Raw genomic sequence first — 22,752 nt, 5'->3', positions numbered from 1 at the left:
TGGCAATTATATTAGGCTTCGAAGGCAGTAGGGGCCAAGGTTCTAAGCAGAGGGCCCAGCCTGCCGCATCAATGGGGTCAATGGTGCAGAATGTGGTGTCTGCACTCAGCGGTAACAAGGAGAAAATAGAGATTAAAATTATTTGTCTCCTTTTGCCCAGCTTTGATTAAAAAGAAATAACTAAGACAAAACATCCATAAAGATGATGTGCTATGAAAGGCCTGAGTTGAAGCGACTTTCTGGGAGTGCTAGGTAACTGTTTGCTTGCTCTAGTTCATATTAAGAGAAAACTTTCAGCTTGCCTAAATGCTTTTAATGTATTTAAGCAACTTCAATGTAATTTATAATTTCTAGACTTGAAATAATTTGCTTGAATTTAGGATTTTTTTTTGAGGAAATTGTTAGTTCACAAAATGCCTGTTATCCTTTACTTAAGTTGTAAATGACATCACTAGTATATATTTTCTGTATTTTCATTTTTCTCCAGAAGGTCGTAAAAAGCCAGAACAGCTTTTAGTTCTTTGAGATTGTCACTGTGATTTCTCATCTCTCTTTCCCAAAAGACTTAATAAGAAAAAAAAATTAATTTAAATTGTTTCTGTCAGATTCAGAAAACTCTAAATATAATAAGTAAGAGTTTTGTTCAGGAAATGCATCCCTTTTACCTTTTGTCTGCTGTGTACCTCTGCATTTCCAAATAACATGCTTATACTGTTATTTCATTTTTAGGTATTACCTATTGTCCTCTTTGTAGGACAAATGAGGATTTATTTCTGTTACATGTTTGCAAATTTCCCCTTTCCTCGGCATTCCAGTATGGTCATTCCTGAGTTTTAACATACAGTGTTTATATTATTATGGCAATGTAAAAGTTGTTCACAGCTTAACCACAAAATATACCAAAAATGTGTAAGTTCACTCATTTAATGTGTACAATTCAATGACTTTAAATATATTCACAGTTGTGCAACCATCACCACAATCAATTTTAGGACAATTCCACATTTCTGTAGAAATGTGGAAATGAAACCCTATATCCTTTAGTTATAATATCCGTATCTCCTCACCCAATGTACAACTATTAATCTACTTTGTTTTATTCTGGCTATTTAATATAAATGGAATAATATATGTGGCCTTTTATGTTTGACTTCTTTCACTTAGCATATTTTCAAGATTTATTCATATTCAGTTGTGTATCAATACTTCATTATATTTTTGTGCCTGAATAATATTGTTACTGGATCTTTGGGGTGTCTATTTTCTTCCTGGAAACCCTGTGGCTGGTAGCACCTTTGCCTGAGTTCTTGTCCTGTGTCCAGGAAGAATGAGGTATACAGACAAGTGAAGGGTGAAGAAGATGAAGAGGAGCTTTATTTAGTGTTAGAACAGCTCAGAGGAGACCCACAGTGGGTAGCTCCCCTCTGTAGGCAGGCAGGTCATACCCTCAGTGTTCAGTGCTCAGCAGAGAGGAGGCCCTTGGAGAGAGTAGTTCCTCTCTGCAGGCAGGTCATTTGGTCATTTGGTGGTCTCTGCAGATCTCTGAAGTTCTCAGCAGAGAAGGTGGCTCCTCTCTGCAGCTGGTTGTTCCCTCATCTGCTCAACTCTGGCTGAGCCCAGGGCTTTCATGGGCCTCAGAGGGGTTATTGTTGGAGGACTGGGTAGATTCCAAACTGCAACAACAGCTGGGCGTGGTGGCTCATGCCTGTAATTCCAGTACTTTGGGAGGCCAAGGTGGGCGGATCACTTGAGGTCAGGAGAACTCCTGGCCAACGTGGTGAAACCCCATCTCTACTAAAAATACAAAAATTAGCTGGGTGTGGTGGTGAGAACCTGTAATCCCAGCTACTTGGGAGGCTGAGGCAGGAGAATTGCTTGAACCCAGGAGGTGGAGGTTGCAGTGAGCCAGGATCACACCACTGCACTCCAGCCTGGGCGACAGAGCTAGACTCCATCTCAATAAATACATAAAAACAAACAAACAAACAAAAAACCCCACTTCACCATCAACATTTTCATCTTGCCCAGAAACTGCTATCTAGAAGTTCTTCTGTTCTCTGGATTTTCTCTTGACTTATGAACCGTACATCGTCTCATCTCTTAACACTCTAAGTATAATAGTGATTTGTAAAAGTCCCTTCTTCTCCCCACGTTGTCTTTATTTTCCAAGTTTCGTTTTTCTTACTGTTTCTGCACCTCGGTGTTATGTCAGAATCTTTCCTCAAATATCTTGACATCCTTGGTGCTCCATGCATATGTAGATTATGCATTATACTGGAATGTCTGTGTATAAAAGTAGGGCCCGTCAATCAGTGGATTTCTTTGTAATGTGCTTGGGCAGGGACAGATTCATTTAGCTGGAGGTCTTTCAACAGTCAATATCTAGGTTTTTTCTCTTAGGCTGGCCAGTTTCTTCAGATAGTTGTCATCCACTCCACCTCTGTTATGTGGCGAAGTGGGTAGTTACATTTGGTTGTCAGGGTGTTCTTGGAGGAACAGAAGAGGGAATAGGGACGGGTTTCATGGCTCAGTTATAGACTTTACTTAAGCTCCTTTCAGATAAGGTATTGAAAACCTGACCAGTGTCTGAGTCTGGATCTTCTATGTTTCGACATGTCGTGAAAATAAACATTCTTCTGCCAAGATGGGGAAGGGGTAGCCTCCTGGCTGCCCGAAGTGAGAAATAGAACTTAACAATTTAACCTCTTACAAATGTTTCACGAATCATCTTGTGTGCAGCTCTACCCACACATCTCTTTCCTTCAGAGTTACCTTGTGCTGTCAATTACTGAGACTTTTGGGATTCTGACCTTTGAAAAATTTGTTCTCCCAATCCAAGCAGACACTTAACTTTAAAGTCAGTTAAACTCATCCTCTTGCTCTCTAGTTTTCGAAGTTGTGTTAACATCTATCCAGTTCTCCTTATCCTTACAGATTTATGATTTTTTAAAAATCTGTTGATTAAATAGGGTTTCAAGAGAAGTGGAGGTAAACACATATTTACCTCTGCCATCGTTTTAGTAGAACTTCCATATCATTCTTTTAATAAATTCCTTTTCTGCTTAAATTAACTAAAAATAGTAGAGTTAACTAAAGTACTACAAATATATCTACAATAATGCCTCTTTAAGACAAGAGTTCTGAATAAGGCTGAACTAAGCTCATCAGACATAGAACTCAAGATACTGCATGTCACCAGAATGCCTTAGAACTGAGTGACTGAAGTTTTTTTTTTCCGATTACCTAGGATTTTTATTTTATGCTTATTAAAAATCTATTTAGTAGTTAGGCATGGATTTTCTAAAATCATGTCACATTTGTGGATACATAAGAAGGAAAATAAAAGTAGAAATTGATTACTGTATTCTTAAAACTTTACATTTGGAGTTCAGTCCTCTGAATCACTTTCTTTTTTTTTTTTGAGATGGAGTCTCACTCTGTAGCCCAAGCTGGAGTGCAGTGGTGCGATCTTGGCTCACTGCAACCTCTGCCTCCCGGGCTCAAGCGATTCTCGTGCCTCAGTCTCACGAGTAGCTGGGACTACAGGTGCACACTGCCACACCCGGCTAATTTTTTGTATTTTAGTAGAGATGGGGTTTCATCATGTTGCCCAGGGTGGTCTTGAACTCCTGAGCTCAGGAAATCTGCCTGCCTCGGCCTCCCCAAAGTGCTGGAATTACAGGCGTGAGACACTGCACCCAGCCTGAATCACTTTTTAAAAATACACTTAAAAATGTTTTAATTGTGGTAAAAACTACAGAACACAAAATTAACCATCTTAACCATTTTTAAGTATACAATTCAGTAGTGTTAAATATATTCACGTTGTTGTACAACAGATTCACAAAGTTGTACAAAGACGAACTTTTTCATCTTGCAAAACTGGAACTTTATACCCATCAGACGACTCCCTACTTCCCCTCCCCCTAGCCCCTGGCAAACACAATTTTTACTGTTTCCATGAATTTGACTACTTCAGATACTGCATAGAAGAGGTGTCATACAGTATTTATCTTATTGTGACTGGCTTATTTCACTTGGCCTAATGTCCTCAAGATTCATTCATGTTGTAACAGGCAACAGAATTTCCTTTCTTTTTTTAATGAAGTAAGTCTGTGGAGAAAGAAAAATGCATCTCCCTTTGACAAACAACATTGAAAATATCATTCACTCTGAAACATTACATCAAAAAATGAAAGACTGGCTAGGTGCGGTGGCTCAAGCCTGTAATCTCAGCACTATGGGAGGCCGAGGCGGGTGGACCACCTGAGGTCAGGAGTTTGAGACCAGCCTAGTCAACATGGTGAAACCCCGTCTCTACTGAACATACAAAAATTAGCCACGTGTGGTGGCGGATGCCTGTAATCCCAGCTATTTGGGAGGTTGAGGCAGGAGAATCGCTTGAACCCAGGAGGCAGAGGTTGCAGTGAGCCAAGATTGCGGCACTGAACTTCAGCCTGGGCAACAGTGAGACTCCATCTCAAAAAAAAAAAAAAAAAAAAAAAAAAGAATAAAAAAAGAAAGACCTTTAAAGACATTTCTCAAAAATTTTAAATTATATTAAACCCAAACCTAAGGATTGAAAAGAAAGGAAAGGTATTCCTTACTTTTGCAAAAGTAATAAATAAAAAGAGCTTACATGCAAGAGAAATGACGTGTCAGATATGTATTATTACTCTCGAGGCTTCATGGCAAACAACCTTAACTATTAAGAATATAGTAAATATGGAAAGTATCTGCTCAATTAATATTGATGAGTTGAATTGAAATATCAGTCATTTCTTATTCCTAAGGGCTCTTAAGTGAATGCTTTTGACCCTGGTAGAAGGGACAAGCCCCCAGTTTTTAGCTGCTGTATTGTGGTTGTGCTGTGATCTGCAAATTTTCCCAAATTCCTTTTCCAGGGATTTCCTTTATAAAGTCCAGTTCAGGGATAAGGAGGAAGCGGAAGGTTTATTGAAGCTAAGATTTTAAAGATTGACTTGGTTTGGGAAGCCTGAGGGCTTATTAAAGTTTTTATATAAAGAGGAATTTCCCAGACATATTTTGAAGAAAAAATTATTATTTTTTTTAAATATGAGCATGGTAACCTAGCACTTAACTACTATATATGAAGAAATGTGCAAATGCTTCCCCCTTTTCATTCAAAAGTCTTCCTTCCTCTGGCATGGTCCTTTCTTGTTGCCTTATTAGCCTCCTGGTTGCTTTCTACTCTCCTGTTCCTTTCCTCTCCTTCACATCCTCTTCTGTTCCTTGGTTCTTGTGTTTCTTGGCTTCCTGGCTCCCCTGTTCCTTAGTGTACTGATCTTCACAGAGAACTGGCTGGGCCTCAGAAGCTGGGTGGGGTTTCACCTGGGTAAATTACCACATCCTGGAGCACCCTCCAGCACTGTTTTCTTAGGACTTGGGGAGTTGGAGTCAGTGCATTTGGGGGGAGGATAAAAAAGTGAAACCATTTACTGAGCTAGCTCCCCAGAGAACAGCCCTGTCTAAATCTCCAAATGGTGAAATTGGCTGAAAATGACCATGGAGGTGTCCTGGGTGGGGGCCAGAAGAGTAGCAAATTGAGAAAGGCCTGGGGTGATGGTGGAATCAGGGTGAGGCAGCCAGGGCTGCAGGTCATGTTTAGATTTATGAGTTAGCACCCCTTTCCTTCTTCTTTTCCACCTAACCCCCTGAGACTCTAGTCAGCTGTGCTGCTCTGCATGGGGTAATTGTTTAGTTCCACTGCTGTCTGTTGCTGGGTAAACCAGGGCTGGGCCCTGCTCTAATATGAAAGGAAGATTTTAAAAGAAAAATGGAATGTCCAATTGTGACTTCCAAAGCAGTGCTCCAAGTGCATGGAACATTCCAGCCCTCACGAGTGGAGGCAGGCTCTGCAAGGTCCATTTTTAGGATTCCCTGTGTAAAATGTTTCTTGGACCATTCTGGAACATAATGTTACAGAAAGAGCTATTTTATTAGAGAGGAAACTATGAAAACTGTAATTTCAAGAATACTTCTGCTGGGCATGATGGTTCACACCTTTAAGCCCAGCACTTTGGGAGGTCGAGGTGGGCGGATCACTTGAGGCCAGAAATTCAAGACCAGCCTGGCCAACATGGTGAAAATCCATCTCCATGTCAAAACAAAACAAAACAAACCAAACCAAACAAAACAAAACAAAACAAAAACACTTCTGTGTATCCCTTTAGTTTAAGTCCGTAGCCCTCCCATAAAATATAAGCAAATTTCAGGAGAGATAATAGATTGACCTTTATGAATCCTTTTTAGCTTCAAATCATACCAGACCTCACCCCTAACCTCCACACCCCCTGACCCACATCCCCACCTCCAATGCTAGGCTCTTCCAGCCGTTCCTGCCTGGGAGCTCTTGAGCTTACCCTTTCTTCTGCCTGGGATACTCTTCCCTCTCTTAAAAAGCTAACTCACAGTCCTTCAAAACCCAGGCAATGTCACTCACTGTTCCAAGTCTGTTCTCCAAGGCATGCTTAGTTTACTGTGGGTTCCCTGACCACCTCCCATCTCTTGGCTCTTGTCCCACTCAATCAATGGCATACAGGTCCATCTTCCCACCAGGTTAAGATCCCATCAAAGACAAGAACTGTCTCTTGTTCGTCATTGAATCTTTTGCATTTAGAACATTAACTGGCCCACAGTAGATTCTTTAAAACTATTTATGGAATGAATGAATTCTTTACTGCCAACATGTTTCAGTGGGGTGGTGGTGCAGGGTTGGGGGTAGAGAAAATATGAATATGCAAAGAGAAAAAGGAGCTTGTGTGCAAAGGAAGGAGGTGGGGGTCACCAGAAGGCAGAGGTCGCTGAACGCAAACTCCTCTGGGGACAGCTTTGCAAATGGCCAGTCCCTTTTAAAGGCATATTAAGTCTTCAGGTAACTAATTGACAGCTGTAATTTAAGATGTGTTGACACACTTGATGTGCTTGCCAAAGTCATGCTTAATGACTTATATCTCACACAATGAAATAGGGCAAAGTTAAAAACTCAAATTGCTTTGAGTTTGTATTGGCTTCTGGATCCTGGGTTACATCATTCTTATTTTCATGTTAAACATTAACAGCAATAAAAAAACAGAAAAAGAAAGGTGGTGGGGCAGGGGGTGGGGGGCACTCACGTAGGGGAGGATATTTTGATTGAACACAGGCTTGACAGAATCTTATTTTCTTCTTAGAAATCCTAGAAAACAGAAAGCAACAGGAAGATGTCTTATTGGGAACTACCCCCATCAACTTCACCATGAGTCAAACAAGGAAGAAAACTTCCTCAGAAGGAGAAACTAAGCCCCAGACTTCAATTGTCAACAAATTTCTCAGGGGCTCCAATGCTGAAAGCAGAAAAGAGGACAATGACCTTAAAACAACTGATTCCCAACCCAGCGACTGGATACAGAAGACAGCCACCTCAGAGACTGGTAAGCTGCTGGCTGCTGGTGTTTTTGCTGTTGTATTTGTTTTGTTTTTACTTCCACATTTAAAATATTTTTATTTTTAATTTTTGTGGGTACATAGTAGGTGTATATATTTATGGGGTATATGAGATGTTTCAATACAGGCATGCAATGCCTAATAATCATATTGTGGAGAATGGGGTATCCATTCCCTCAAGCATTTATCCTTTGTGTTACAAACAATCCCATTATACTTTTAGTTTTATTTATTTATTTATTTATTTATTTTGAGACAGAGTTTCACTCTTGTCACCCAGGCTGGAGTGCAATGGCGTGATCTCAGCTCATAGTAACCTCTGCCTCCCGGGTTCAAGTGATTCTCCTGCCTCAGCCTCCCGAGTAGCTGGGATTACAGATGCGCACCACCATGCCCAGCTAATTTTTGTGTTTTCAGTAGAGACGGGGTTTCACTGCATTGGCCAGGGTGGTCTCGAATTCCTGATCTCAGGTGATTTTCCTGCCTTGGCCTCCCAAACTGCTGGGATTACAGGTGTAAGCCATCACACCAGGCCTCTTTTAGTTATTTTTAAATGTGCAATAAATTATTGCACATTTAAAAATAACTAAAAGAGCACAACGGGTTGTTTGTAAACAAAGGATAAATATAGTCACCCTGTTGTGCTATCAAACAGTAGATCTTATATATTCTAACTATTTTTTCTGTACCCATTAACCATCCACACCTCCCCCACCACCAACACACACACCCTTCCCAGCCTCTATTTTCTTTATTTTTTAGAGTTTTCTTCTAAAGTGATCTTATGGGTTAAACTAAAGACTTTAAGACTTTTGAGACTAAAGACTCAACTATGAGTCTCTGTGCTAATCATTTATTATGTTACTTACATGCTTTAAATGATTCATAATTTTACTTTTAAATTGTTAAAAGCAATATAACACTACAGAAAAATGTAGGGAAAATACTGAATTTCCTTTCATTATAACACAAACGATCATTTCTTTAAGATTCTTTTCAGTCTTTTCTTTTCATATGCATGCATTTATGTTCTGTCAGTCAGCAGTCAATAAATCTTTATTGAGTGCTTGCTATGGGGTAACCCCTGCTCTAAGTGTTAGAAATACATCCATGAAAAGGACCAAATGCAGATATAACTTCAGGTGGTGATAAGTGATATGAAGAAAAATAATGCAGGCTAAGGAGACAAAGAATGATGGGATGGGGTGCTATTTAGATGGGGGTGGAGGAAAGAAGTCTTCAATTTGGAGGCATTTGAGCAGCAATCTGAATAAAATCAGCTTTGCTGAATGAATGAATAAAGCGAGCCACTTAGGTATTTGTGGAAATAGCTTTCCAGGCAAAGGGACTGTACATGCAAAGGCTTTAGATACAACTGAGCCTAGAGTGCTTGAGAGAGAGTCAGGAAGTCAGGGATGCTAAAGCAGGATGAGAGACATGAAGAGGAAGGGGTAGTGGAAGACAAGTCAGAGAGGTCACTGGGGCCAGATTGGCATCTTTTCCACAGTTGTAATAGCTTACAGATTCCTCCTGAGTTTATGTGGCGCTGTGATCCTACTTCTAGAACATATTATTATATTGCTCAATTCCCACATTGCTACATGATGCTCATATGCATAATTTTCATGGTTGCATAATATTCCATCACATTCATATGTCTTAATTACTCAATGAGTTCCTTGTTTGTCCTTCGGTGAGTATTTTTGGCTTTCTTTCTGTCCCATTCCCTGTTTCACCATATTTCAGCTATTTTTAAAGTATAAATTTCCAGAACAGGGATTGCAAATTCAAGGGTTATGAAAATAAATATTGTCAAATCTCTCTCTAAAGTTATGTGTTATGTGCAATGTCATCAATATATTATCTATTAGATTAAAAGCATTTTAGAAACATTTTAAGCATATGCAAAAATAGAATAAAGAATCCCCATGGTCACCTACCTTTAGTAATTATCAGTTGGGCATGGTGGTTCATGCCTGTAATCCCAGCACTTTGGCAAGCTGAGGCAGGAGGATCGCTTAAGGCCAGTAGTTTAACACCAGCCTGGGCAATATAGCAAGACTCTGTCTTGGTCGTGTGTGGTGGCTCATGCCTGTAATCCCAACACTTTGGGAGGCCGAGGCAGGCATATCATGAGGTCAGGAGATCAAGACCATCCTGGCTAATACGGTAAAACCCAGTCTCTATTAAAAATATAAAAAAGTAGCCGGGTGTGGTAGCAGGTGCCTGTAATCCCAGCTACTCGGGAGGCTGAGGCAGGAGAATCGCTTGAATCCGGGAGATGGAGGTTTCAGTGAGCCAAGATTGCACCACTGCGCCACTGCACTCCAGTCTGGGCGACAGAGCAAGACTCCGTCTCAAAAAAAAAAAAAAAAAAAAAAAAAAAGACTCCATCTCTAGAAAATAGTTTAAAAATTAGCTGGGCATGGTGGTGCATGCCTGTGGTCCTAGCTACTCTGGAGGCTGAGGTGGGAGGATCGCTTGAATTTTAGAGGTTGAAGCTGTGGTGAGCCATGATTGCACCACTGGACTCCAGGCTGAGTGATAGAGAAAGACCCTCAAAAACAAACAAACAAACAAAAAAAAAACCCATGGCCAATTTGCTTTCTGAGACAGAAAAAAAAAATCAACCCATGGCCGATTTTGTTTCTTTCTTTCTTTTTGAGACAGAGTTTCGCACTGTCGCCCAGGCTGGAGTGCAGCAGTGTGATCTCAGCTCACTGCAACCTCTGCCTCCCAGGTTCAAGTGATTCTGTTGTCTCAGCCTCCCAAGTAGCTGGAACTACAGGTGTGCGCCACCATGCCCAGCTAATTTTTTTGTATTTTTAGTAGAGAAGGAATTTCACCTTGTGGGCCAGGCTGATCTCGAACTCCTGACCTTAGGTGATCTGCCTGCCTTGGCCTCCCAAAGTACTGGGATTACAGGCCTGGCCAGGAGCCACTGTGCCTAGCCAATTTTATATCATTTATACCTACCCTCCCTTCCATCAGATTGTTTGCCATCAAATGCCAAAAATAATACAGTTTTAGCAGCAAGTAGATTAAATGTATTTTAAGTATGTTTTTATAAATAGGAAATTAAAGTCTGTCTTTAAAAGAAAACCATCTCTATCAGAAAATTGTTCATTTTTGTTCTAGAGTGTGATTTAGAGCATCAGGAAAGAAGTTAATGAATAAATGTAATCGTGATTAAATTAACAGTGCAAAACCAAGCCGGGGTCATCCCTGCTGTGCAACACTGACCACCCAAGCTGCTTGGTTCTTCATTTCTATTTCTCCCAAAATTCTATGGCTCCTGGAGTCATGTTAATTCTGTCCTTAAATAGCTCTCCCACCTGATTCTTCCTCTCCATTGCTGCTGCCTAGCTCTCATTGTCTCCTGCCTGGACCACAGCAATAGCTTCCTAACTGGTTTCTCTGCTTCTAGTCTGGCTCTCTTGCCAATCTGTCCTCTACACTGCCATAATGCTCTTTCTAAACCACAGATATGGTGGTGTCTCTCGCCTGCTTAAAATCCTTCACTGAGTTTCTCTCACCTATATTCCCAAGCATGGCCCTCAAGGTATTAGTGATCAGTTGGATACTGGATATCTCTTCATGACCTTTGCCTTCTCCCACCTCCCACCACAGCGCCGCCCTCATCCTCTACGTGTGGCCCTCTGATTTACTTATAATTCCCTGGACTGGCCACATTCTTCTCCCATCCCCAGCAAGTGGTTCTTTGTGGCTAGAAAGATGTTCCCTCGTGTCACCATCCTCCCCTGCACCCCACCCTGACTTATCCCTCCCTCATGTCCACCCACCTGGATGACCCCCACTCTTCCTTTAAGGTGCAATCCAGGCACCAGTTTCTCTTGGAAACTTCCCAAGACCCTCCTCCCCAACCTGGAATCACCAGACTTGAGGTACTTATTGTCACTGAAGTGTGGAACCACACACCCCTGCGTGCCTCCGCTTCTCATCTATACGGTAACGGTGGCTTTCTTGCTGTCTCTTTCATTAAACAGGCAGCTCTTTGAAAACAGGAACTTGTTATCTTGGTTCCTGGTACAGTACCACCCATGTTACCAATGTGTAATAATGTTTTATGGGTGTCGAGAGTTTTGGTTGACAAACCTTGACAGATTTCAGTCGGAAAGGAACTTAGTGAGAGCACTAAGAACCAAGAGCTTTGTTCAGAGCTAACACAGCTAGGAAAAGGCCTCAATCTCCACAGAGCGGCTCCTGTGTGGTTACTAATGCGCCCCCCATGGGTGCCTCCCACCCCACTCCAGCCTAGCTGTAGCAGCCCTGACTCACTTGTTCTACACACTGAGCTGTGACATAAGGTATCCTGTGAAGAGAAGGCTTCATATAATTTTTCTTTTTTTTTTTTTTGAGATAGAGCCTTACTCTGTCGCCCAGGCTGGACTACAGTGGCACAATCTCGGCTCACTGCAACTCCATCTCCCGGGTTCAAGAGATTCTTGTGCCTCAGTCTCCCTACTAGCTGGGACTACAAGCACCCGCCACTACACTGGGCTAATTTGGTTTCATAGGTTTTTTTTTTTTTGAGATGGAGTCTTGCTCTGTTGCCCAGGCTGGAGTGCAGTGGGACAATCTCGGCTCACTGCAACCTCTGCCTTCTGGGTTCAAGCAATTCTCCTGCCTCAGCCTCCCAAGTAGCTGGGATTACAGGTGCATGCCAGTATGCCTGGCAAATTTTTGTATTTTTAATAGAGACGGTGTTTTGCCATGTTGGCCAGCCTGGTTTTGAACTCCTGACCTCAGGTGATCCACCTGTCTCGGCCTTCCTAAGTGCTGGGATCACAGGCGTGAGCCAGCGCACCTGGCCGGTTTCACAGATTTTTTAAAAATTGAAATACATGATCTGTGAGGAGATGTCCAGGGGTCTCATAAGTTAGTACTCACATTTATATTTAAGTGTTTTGATAAAGATTTATCATGATGATTAATTTTGGTAATTGAGGAACTGTAAAACCAATATTCATTCATTCAGTTGTTTGCTCATTTAACAAATATTTACCAAATACCTCTCAGGTAAAAGGCCCTGCAGATTACCATGTGCATAGGAGGTTCCAGTAAGTTTAAACCACGATGCTCTTGAGAAATGAACCAGGCATTTCATAGATGAGTAAACCAAGGCTCAGAGAGGTTGAGTGACTTGTTCCTTGGACAGACCTGTGATTTGGACCAGGTCTTTTGACTGTACTGCTTACTTGTCAGTCACATCAAACACGACAGAGCACCCAGTGGGATGTGGACTGAGAAGAGATTTCTGCGTCTGTCAGTTTGTAGGTTATTGTTGGTGACCTTTGAGAAACAATGTATTTGGATAGAGGAGTGTAGCAACCAGAAGGTAGAGGGTTAGCTTGTAAATGTGGGGAAGGAGTTGGGCCAGCAAGTGGAAACCACTCTTTCCAAACATTTGACAGTAAAGGAAATGCTTGACAGAGCAGTGTCTTGAGGAGAAAACAGAAGAGTGGGTTTGGTGGGGCTGGAACTTGAGGATGATTGTAGGTCGAGATAAAAAGCTTAAAAACAAAAGAGAGACAGCAATAAGATGCAATGCAGAGAAATTTTTTAAAATACAAAAATAAAACACACACACACACTAGGCTTTGGAACAAACTATTCTGGGTTCAAATTCAGGCTCTGCTTCTTCCTAATTAATCGTGTCTCTAAGTTTCCAAGTCTATGAAATGGTTTGTGACTCGTTTAGACAAAATGTCCTGTACTTGCTGGCACCTAAGAGGCAGTCCCTCCCTGTCTCCCATCCACAATTCTGCTCTGCCCCACCCAAAATCAGGGTTGCCAGAGAAAATACATGCAACAGTTGAGGCATACAATAAAACAATTCCTTGTCGATTTAAAATTTAAATTTAACTGGGCATCCTGTTGTTGTTTTTCCTAAATCTGGCAACTCTACCCAAAATTAAATGCCTTGTGTCCAATGTGCCATAAAAATGGAAGGCGAGAGTGAAAGGTTAAATGGTGGATGCTGCTGCCTCCTACTGGTGAAATGTGGTAACACCAAGCATCCCAACAAGGACGCGTATCCTACGTGTGGTTTTCTTAGACCAAACAGGAAGCCACAAGACTGCTGTGGATTACAGGTGTAGTTTTTATTATCCTGCTAATCATTTGGTCTAAATTTATTACTACTGCAAACCTACTATCTTTTAATTTTCACAGGTACCAATGTATTTCTTCTTAGCTATGTTGTCTTACACCTTTTCGTCAGGGTTAATAAAATATTACTGCTCATTCCAGAACTTATTATTTCCTATTGGATTTCAATATACATAATCTATATGTTTAAAATTGTATATTTCACTTACAAAATCACTTTAAAATCACTGTCAGTACATGTATATTCATTTTTCCTTAGAAAAGTATGATGTGTTTTATGTATGTCTTAAATGCTGGCACCTGGCCAGCCATGGTGACTCACGCCTGTAATCCTAGCACTTTGGGAGACCGGGTAGGTGGATCACCTGAGGTCAGGAGTTCGAGACCAGCCTGGCCAACATGGCGAACCCCTCATCTCTACTAAAAATACAAAAATTAGCCGGGCGTGGTGGCAGGCACTTGTAGTCCCAGCTACTCGGGAGGCTGAGGCAGGAGAATTGCTTGAACCTGGGAGGTGGAGGTTGCAGTGAGCTGAGACTGTGCCACTTCACTCTAACCTGGGTGACAGAGTGAGACTCCATTCCCCCCAACAAAAAAAAAAAAGAAAGAAAAAAGAAATGCTGGCACCTACAAGTAGGCAAAGAACGAGTACATAACACGTGCTCAATAAAATGATAGCTTTTATTATTATAGTGCTATCTTTTTTTTTTCTTTTTCTTTTTTTTTTAGATGCAGTCTCTCTCTGTTGCCAGGCTGGTGTGAAGTGGCACAATCTCAGCTCACTGCAATCTCTGCCTCCTGGGTTCAAGAGATTCCCCTGCCTCAGCCTCCTGAGTAGCTGGGACTACAGGTGTGCACCACCACGCCCGGCTAATTTTTTGTATTTTAGTAGAGACAGCATTTCACCATGTTGGCCAGGATGGTGTTGATCTCCTGACCTCGTGATCCACCCGCCTCAGCCTTCCAAAGTACTAGGATTACAGGTGTGAGGCACCGTGCCCAGCCACTAGCATGTTATTACAGTGTTATTACAGAGGAAGCTAGTGAGGGTGCCACAGTAGTCCCTAATAACAAGGAGGACAAACGAGGCTTTCCAAATTCACTTTCTGGCAGGAGTTGAGAAAAAGCAAAAGCTCTCCCAGGCCTAGTTTCTCTGGATTTGTGTTTGCCAATTGAATGGTCTAGGAACTGACCGGCAAGAATTCCACTCACTCCGTGTGGCCATTTGAAGCTCCTTGATGGTGATTTCAATGCTTTCCCTTCTTCACCTGTTTGGTTTGAGGAGGCAAGTATCTCTGCTTCCTCCCTAGCAGTTGCATCCACCAAAGATATGCGTGCCCTTCAAGTAAGCAAGCATCTCAAAAGCCGGGCTGACAGGTTTACTTCTCACCCAGGAATGCAGCTCTGTCTTCATGCCGAGAAGCCCAGGTCAGGTCATGATAGAAAAGCCACCGAGTTCCTCAGGCTCTTGAAGCAGTGTCTGGGCACCTGGTGGCAGGAACAGTGGTTAGTTAAGCTTTGTCCCTAGTAAATGGCTCTGACTCTGAGTTGAGGTTTTTATCAAAGAGCAATTCAGAGTTATGCAGTCTTTTCACTTGTCTGATTATGGTCATTATGCATCTTTAACACATCCATCATTAACAGCAAATTCTTTTTTATGCTTATCACACAGCTAAGCCTCTCAGTTCAGAAATGGAATGGAGATCCAGTATGGAGAAAAATGAGCATTTCCTGCAGAAGCTGGGCAAAAAGGCTGTCAACAAGTGTCTAGATTTGAATAACTGTGGATTAACAACAGCGGACATGAAAGAAATGGGTCTGTATGCAGTAGACTTTGCATAGAGGAAGATAGGGCCTTTCCATTGAGATAAGCAGATAAAACATACTCAGCTACCCACCTAGTAACCCCAAGTCTGCTGAGTGGTCCCAGACAATTGCAGAAACAGCATCGCTTTTTTTTTTTTTTGAGACGGAGTCTCGCTCTGTCACCCAGGCTGGAGTGCAGTGACGCATCTCAGCTCACTGCAAGCTCCGCCTCCTGGGTTCACGCCATTCTTCTGCCTCAGCCTCCCGAGTAGGTTTTTTTTTTTTTTTTTTTAAAGAAAAAGGCCAGGCGCAGTGGCTCACGCCTGTAATCCCAGCACTTTGGGAGGCCGAGGCGGGTGAATCACGGGGTTAGGAGTTCAAGACCAGCCCGGCCAAGATGGTGAAACCCCGTCTCTACTAAAAATACAAAAATTAGCCAGGCATGGTGGCAGGTGCCTGTAATCCCAGCCACTCGGGAGGCTGAGGCAGAGAATTACTTGAACCTGGGAGGCGGAGGTTGCAGTGAGCCAAGATCGTGCCACTGCACTCCAGCCTGGCGACAGATCGAGACTCCGTCTGAAAAAAAAAAAAAAAAAAAAGGAAAAGAAAAACAAGTTAATTGATCCTTCCTCAAGTTTTGAAGACTTCAGCTGAGTTTAGGAAAAGAGGCTGTATGAAATCTTACAGACACACTCCTGCATTTTCAGACTGCAGTTATTTGGCAGAAATAGAAAACATCCCAAGAAATAGAAAATGTAAACATCACAATTTCTCAAATTGTACAGTTAAGGGCTCCCTGCTTTGCCAAAAGTCAGCGTGCCCACCACTGTTTATTCTCTTACAGTATAAAACTATATCCTGTGTGTAAGCATTGCATTTTATTTACTACAAATCACAAGTCACATACACATATCTGTATTTTCTTCTGTTCACTTCTAGTTGCCTTGCTGCCTTTTCTCCCAGACTTGGAAGAACTGGATATCTCCTGGAATGGTTTTGTAGGTGGAACCCTCCATTCCATCACTCAGCAAATGCATCTGGTCAGCAAGTTAAAAATCTTGAGGCTGGGTAGCTGCAGACTTACCACTGACGATGTTCAAGCACTGGGTATGATGAATGCATTTCTTAAAAGATGGATTCGGCCGCGCGCTGTGGCTCACACCTGTAATCCTAACACTTTGGGAGGCTGAGGCCGGCGGATTGCCTGAGCTCAGGAGTTCGAGAACAGCCTGGGCAACACGGTGAAACCCTGTCTCTACTAAAATACAAAAAGTTAGCCGGGTGTGGTGGTGGGTGCCTGTAATCCCAGCTACTCAGGAAGCTGAGGCAGGAGGATCGCTTGAACCTGGGAGGCGGAAGTTGCAGTGAGCCGAGATCGTGCCATTGCACACCAGCTTAGGTGACAGAGTGAGACTCCATCTCCAAACAAAAAAAAAGAAAAGAAAAGAAAAAAAAAAAAAAAGAACAAGGCTGACCAGGTCCCTGCTTTCATGGAGTTTATTTATTTATTTATTTTTATTTTTATTTTTTTGAGATGGAGGCTCACTCTGTTGCCCAGGCTGGAGTGCAGTGGTGCAGTCTCGGCTCACTGCAACCTCTGCCTCCCAGGTTCAAGCAATTCTCCTGCCTCAGCCTTCCAAGTAGCTGGGATTACAGGTGTGAACCATCACACCTGGCTAATTTTTGTATTTTTAGTAGAGATGGGGGTTTCACCATGTTGGCCAGGCTGGTCTCGAACGCCTGACCTCAGGAAATCCACTCACCTCGGCCTCCCAAAGTGTTGAGATTATAGGCGTGAGCCACCGTGTCCAGCCTCATGTAGTTTAAATGGAGGTTACTGTAAAACATGCTCACACTGGGTCTGTTACTTCATGTGTAAAATAGAGGAGTTAGAGTAGACAAGAATTAAGTTCTTTTACAATTCCAAAAGAATACTTCTCTCTTCTATTTTCCCACCCACATTTTGAAACATTAAACAAAACAAGATTTTTAAGTTAATAGTTTAACTAGAACTAGAACCTCCATTAAGTTAGTTTCATAGGATTAAATTTGTACACAGTCATTCTACTTATCCAACTGCTGTACTAAAATGCTTGCTGGTTTATTAGATGTCTTTGATACTTTTTATTCTTCTTTTGATGTAAAGTTTCTTATTTTCATGACTTATTTTAATCCTTTACAGCTATTTAAAGATTTCTGTAAAAACAACACATTTTATGCCAAATATCTCTGCTTGTCAGTCTCTCCCTGGAAATGGGGGCAGCTGACGTCCCCCGGCCCATGCCTCCTGTGGCTGAGGAGAAACATTACACATCTCAGGTTAGCCAGATCCTACTTCAAATCCTAGTGCCCACCCGCCCCCCCGGACTTTTTTTTTTGAGATGGTGTTTCATTCTTGTCACCCAGGCTGGAGTGCAGTGGTGCAATCTTGGCTCACTGAAACCTCTGCCTCCCGGGTTCAAGTGATTCTCCTGCCTTAGCCTCCCAAGTAGCTGGGATTACAGGAGCACACCACCATGCCTGGCTAATTTTTTGTATTTTTTTGTATTTTAGGCATGCACCACCGCCTGGCTAATTTTTGTAATTATTTTGTATTTTTTTTATTTTTAGTAGATCCTACTTCAAATCCTAGTGCCCATCCCCCACCCCCTTTTTTTTTTGAGATGGCGTTTCATTCTTGTCACCCAGGCTGGAGTGCAGTGGTGCAATCTTGGCTCACTGAAACCTCCGCCTCCTGGGTTCAAGTGATTCTCCTGCCTCAGCCTCCCAAGTAGCTGGGATTACAGGCATGTACCACCATGCCCGGCTAATTTTTTTGTATTTTTAGTAGAGACAGGGTTTCACCTTGCTGGCCAGGCTGGTTTTGAACTCCTGACTTCAAGTGATCTGCCCGCCTTGGCCTCCCAAAGTGCTAGGATTACAGGCGTGAGCCACCATGCCCAGCCTCTAGTGCCACTTTTAACTAGCTTTGTGAACATGAACAAATAATTTAAATTTCTGAGCCTCGGTTTTCTTATATCTGAAATAGGGATAACCTCCCTCTCAAAAAATTGTTGCAAGGATTAAACAATTTCTGTAAAGTGCCTACTGCATGCCTGGTGCATAATAGGTGCTCAATAACTGATAGTCCTTCTTACTCCATTCTGTCATCTAAAACCACCTTTCTGTGGGTTTACATGATGAGTTTAGCCCCACATTAAGCAGCTGGTTATCATGTAGCAGATTCACAATTTTAACATACCATTACTCAGGTGTGAAAAGACAACTTTCTTATTTTCTGTGATTAACCTGATCTTTTTCCTGATCCTCCATCCTTAGAAAACAAGAAAATGAAATTTCTGCCCTGGGACCTGTTCCAAACTTACCTGGTTGAGGAGGGAGTCTGCACTGTTGTTGTTCTGATGTTTGCACCCTTTTCCCTCTCCCAGAGTTATTTCTTCTCTGGAAGGACTTCTGCATCCTCTCCCATCAGGAGGGGCTTACCTATCACCCATACTCTATCTTCTTCACTCAGCCTTAATGCAGATGGGGTATAGGGAAAATAAATTGTTTTTTGATAAGAGAACATAAATCAGAAGGCATTTCAAAATTGTTACACCCATTATAATAGTTTAGTACCGAGTGGCAAATGCATGGCACTTCAGTACCATGACCACTGCAGACATAACTAATCAATCATGAGCTTATTCTCCCTGATCCTGGGGAACACCTCAGGGCTATAGAAAGTCACCCCCAATTGACTGGTAATAGCACAAAAAATGATGCCTGTTCATTGCTGGCTTAAGATGCTATAACTCCTGGGGAATATGCATTTTTAGCATGGGGTTCCTGGACTTCTAAAACCTTAATCCATGGAATGAATAAACAATGGTAGAAGTGCAAACCCAGGGACAGGTAGTAAAGAGGGTTCTAGATACAGGGGACTTGCCAGAATGCTTAATTGTCTGCACATTGAGAAAGTACATTTTCCATGTATGTGTCTACCCGCAAGGCAGTGAAAATCATTCCTAAGGACAGATCTGTCTGGTCACTTCTCCTATTCTCTCCCAGCCTCCACTCTGCAGCCCTGGGAGCTTTCCTGTGTGTAATGGTTTCAGAAATGTTAGTTTTCATCCCTGTGTCGCTGCACCCTTCTTTACTCCTTAAGGCAGCACGGCTGTTATAAGCTTCTAGTGCCTGATAGTCTATTATTAGTTTCTCTCTGTAGTGGTCAGTTCAGGTTGCATGTGATATTCCTCATATATATATATATATGTATATGTATATGTGTGTGTATATATGTATATATATACATATGTGTGTGTGTGTATATATATATATATATATAGGCATGTGATATTCTTGACATTGGAGAGAGCTTTACCTTTGTGGTGGCCAGTTATCTGCTTTGCCTCACTTCTATCCCTGGTCAAACTTCTCAGAAATGCTGATCCCAGAGAGAGGGGCTAAGGGAAAGCAGATGAACCACCACAAAAGCAGCTTCCTAAAACCACCCTACCGATAGGTGGATTTTTCTACAACAACAATTGTTTAGCTCATACGCATGGCTTCAGAATTTTGGAGGGATTAGAATGACTGTGCCTGTAAATCTAGAGAAGTATGCCCTGCTATGAAGGAATTGGGTTCTTTCCTTCTCTCTGTTCCTCGGTGCCAAACAGGACAGTACCTGGCCCAGTTTCCACACTCCATTAATCATGGTTGTGCTGATTCTGAAATGAATTCCCTGCTTTTCTGACTAGTGACCAACAGAATTTTCGGGCCATTTGTTAACAGGAGAAGCACTTGAGATGATTCCTGAACTTGAAGAGCTAAATTTGTCTTGGAACAGTAAAGTGGGAGGAAATTTGCCTCTGATCCTTCAGAAGTTCCAAAAAGGGAGCAAGATACAAATGATTGAGCTTGTGGATTGCTCCCTCACGTCAGAAGATGGGACATTTCTGGGTAAGTGGAATTTGAAGAGAAAAAAAAAAGTGAAGATGCCCACTGGATAGCTTGGGAATCTAAGTTTGCTGTGTTTTGTCTTATTCTGAATTTAAAGAAGGGTATGTAGGAGGGGAGTGGAGTTTTACGTCACTATATCCCCAGGTGACATAAAACTCCACTCCCCTCCTACCTACCCTTCTTATTTGGATTTCTTTCCTTCTAGGTCAACTGCTACCTATGCTGCAAAGTCTCGAAGTACTTGATCTTTCCATTAACAGAGACATTGTTGGCAGTCTGAACAGTATTGCTCAGGGATTAAAAAGCACCTCAAATCTGAAAGTACTGAAGTTACATTCATGTGGATTATCACAAAAGAGTGTCAAAATATTGGGTGAGTTAACAATGGCTGGATTTAAGATTACATGTATAATTATATATGATATACATATATATATTGAAAAGTTACTAGGAAATATAGCAAAATGTAAACAGTGGTTGTGCTGGGGAATAAGATTATGGGTAATTGAAATCTCCTTTAGGCTGGGCACAGTGGCTTACATCTGCAATCCCAGCACTTTGGGAGGCTGAGGCAGGCGGATCACTTGAGATCAGGAGTTTGAGACCAGCCTGGCCAACATGGTGAAACCCCACCTCTACTAAAAATACAAAAATTAGTTGGGCGTGGTGGCACGTGCGCCTGTAATCCCAGCTACTTGGGAGGCTGAGGCAGGAGAAATTGCTTGAACTCAGGAGGTGAGGTTGCAGTGAGCCGATGTGGGTGACAGAAGAGACTCCATCTCAAAAATATATACATATTTTATATTTTATTTATTTTCTAAATATTTTATAGAGAACATACACTTTCATGATTATAAAAATAAGCCTTTAATGTGACTGACTCTGAAAAGGCCAGTATATTTTAGGTTAAGATAAACACTGGGAAAAATAAAGTTTCTTTGCTGCTAGAACTACTAGGTTTTCTCTTTTGAAAGTGTCAACATTATTTTATGCTCAGTAGTAGGAAGGAATAGGTACTGATAAGAAGAACGGCTTCGATGGCGTCCACAGTTAAAACTTACTCCTCTGTATATAGTATCCATATTAATGGAGAATAGGAAATGATATTGTGTTTCCCTTCAACTTACAGAACCTGTAATATTCACTGGCAGCTTAAATAAGTCTAAAAATCTATGTAAACTCCAATGCTCAAGTGTAATAGGAGAGGATGCTCAAGTGTAGTTGCAGGATTCATGTCAAAACCCTTGGCAATGTATGCAGATCTTAGGAAGCGTGTGTGTGAAATCATGGTTGGGTTCACAGAGGGCCAGATGGTAGGAAGTCTACACTTATTCCTCCTTTTGTCTTTTGTGAACACAGTGTGTTCCCTCAGCCTCCCTTACTGCACCATGGCCACACCCCTGTTCCACACCTTCTTACCACCTTGCAATATGTCAGAATGGTAGCAGAGATGGGGTTTCACCATCTTGGCCAGGCTGGTCTTGAACTCCTCACCCTGTGATCCACCCTCTCAGCCTCCCAAAGTCCTGGGATTACAGATGGGAGTCATCATGCCCAGCCCGGTTTTTCTTTTTTTAAGAGATGGATCTCACTATGCTGCCCAAGCTGGACTCAAACTCCGGGGCTCAAGCAATCCTCCTGCCTTGGTCTCCCTAGCAGCTGGGACTATAGGTACACCACTGTGTCCAGCTACCAGAATGGGATTCTGACTTTCTTTGTAGATGCTGCTTTTAGGTATTTGGGTGAGCTGAGGAAATTAGATCTTTCCTGCAATAAGGATCTCGGTGGAGGTTTTGAAGACTCGCCGGCTCAGTTGGTCATGCTAAAGCATCTGCAAGTCCTAGATCTTCACCAGTGCTCACTAACAGCAGATGACGTGATGTCACTGAGTAAGTATATATTGCAGAGTAAAGGAAAGACTTTTGGAATCTTGGCTTATATTTGGAAACTTGGAAATTTTAATATGTACACTTAAATTTATTTCTTTTGAAGTTATTGGAAAGATCAATTCGTAAAAGTTCTGTGAGTGCCCCAGCGTAGTACTTGGCATGTATTAAACACCCAGTAAATGTTAGTGAATCTCAGTTCCACCCATACATGTCTGCAAATGATAGATTTGGCACTTAGGGAAAATTTTGAATTTATGTTGCTGTTTAGAAATAAATCTCTTAGTGTCACAAAGTTGATTACAAACAGGTTACATACCTGTAACCAAACGTCAACACAAAGGGTATCGAGGCTTTCTGAATAGCAAGTGAAGTGAAGCCACTCAGATACAAATGAAGTTACAGAAAAAGAGTCAGCAGGGTGGCGCGTGATGGCTGTACGTTACTGCTTTGGGCAACTACACTTATTTTCCTACTGCAAACATAGTTCTGTAATTACAACATGTAATATATAAATGCAATTTCCCATAACAGAGCAAGC

General features: G+C 42.0%; 1 protein-coding gene across 3 annotated transcripts in view; it reads left to right on the top strand.

The window, feature by feature from the left end:
• The first annotated feature begins 7,132 nt into the window (after positions 1-7,132).
• Positions 7,133-22,752, top strand: part of LRRC31 (leucine rich repeat containing 31) — a 30,834-nt gene continuing 15,214 nt past the window's right edge. For 2 of the 3 annotated variants that reach the window (XM_004037988.3, XM_063704351.1), the window contains exons 1-6: positions 7,133-7,433; positions 15,251-15,394; positions 16,324-16,491; positions 20,158-20,325; positions 20,531-20,698; positions 22,047-22,214. In XM_004037988.3, coding sequence (XP_004038036.1) covers positions 7,259-7,433; positions 15,251-15,394; positions 16,324-16,491; positions 20,158-20,325; positions 20,531-20,698; positions 22,047-22,214 — 991 coding nt within the window. In that variant the 5' untranslated portion in view covers positions 7,133-7,258. The remainder of the gene's footprint in view (positions 7,434-15,250; positions 15,395-16,323; positions 16,492-20,157; positions 20,326-20,530; positions 20,699-22,046; positions 22,215-22,752) is intronic. The other variant, XM_063704350.1, reaches the window with a different exon arrangement.

This window comes from Gorilla gorilla, chromosome 2 (genome assembly GCF_029281585.2).
Source record: "Gorilla gorilla gorilla isolate KB3781 chromosome 2, NHGRI_mGorGor1-v2.1_pri, whole genome shotgun sequence".
NCBI classification, from domain to species: domain Eukaryota; kingdom Metazoa; phylum Chordata; class Mammalia; order Primates; family Hominidae; genus Gorilla; species Gorilla gorilla.
Note: the sequence above shows the minus strand (reverse complement) of the source record. Positions and strands in the feature narration are given on the sequence as shown.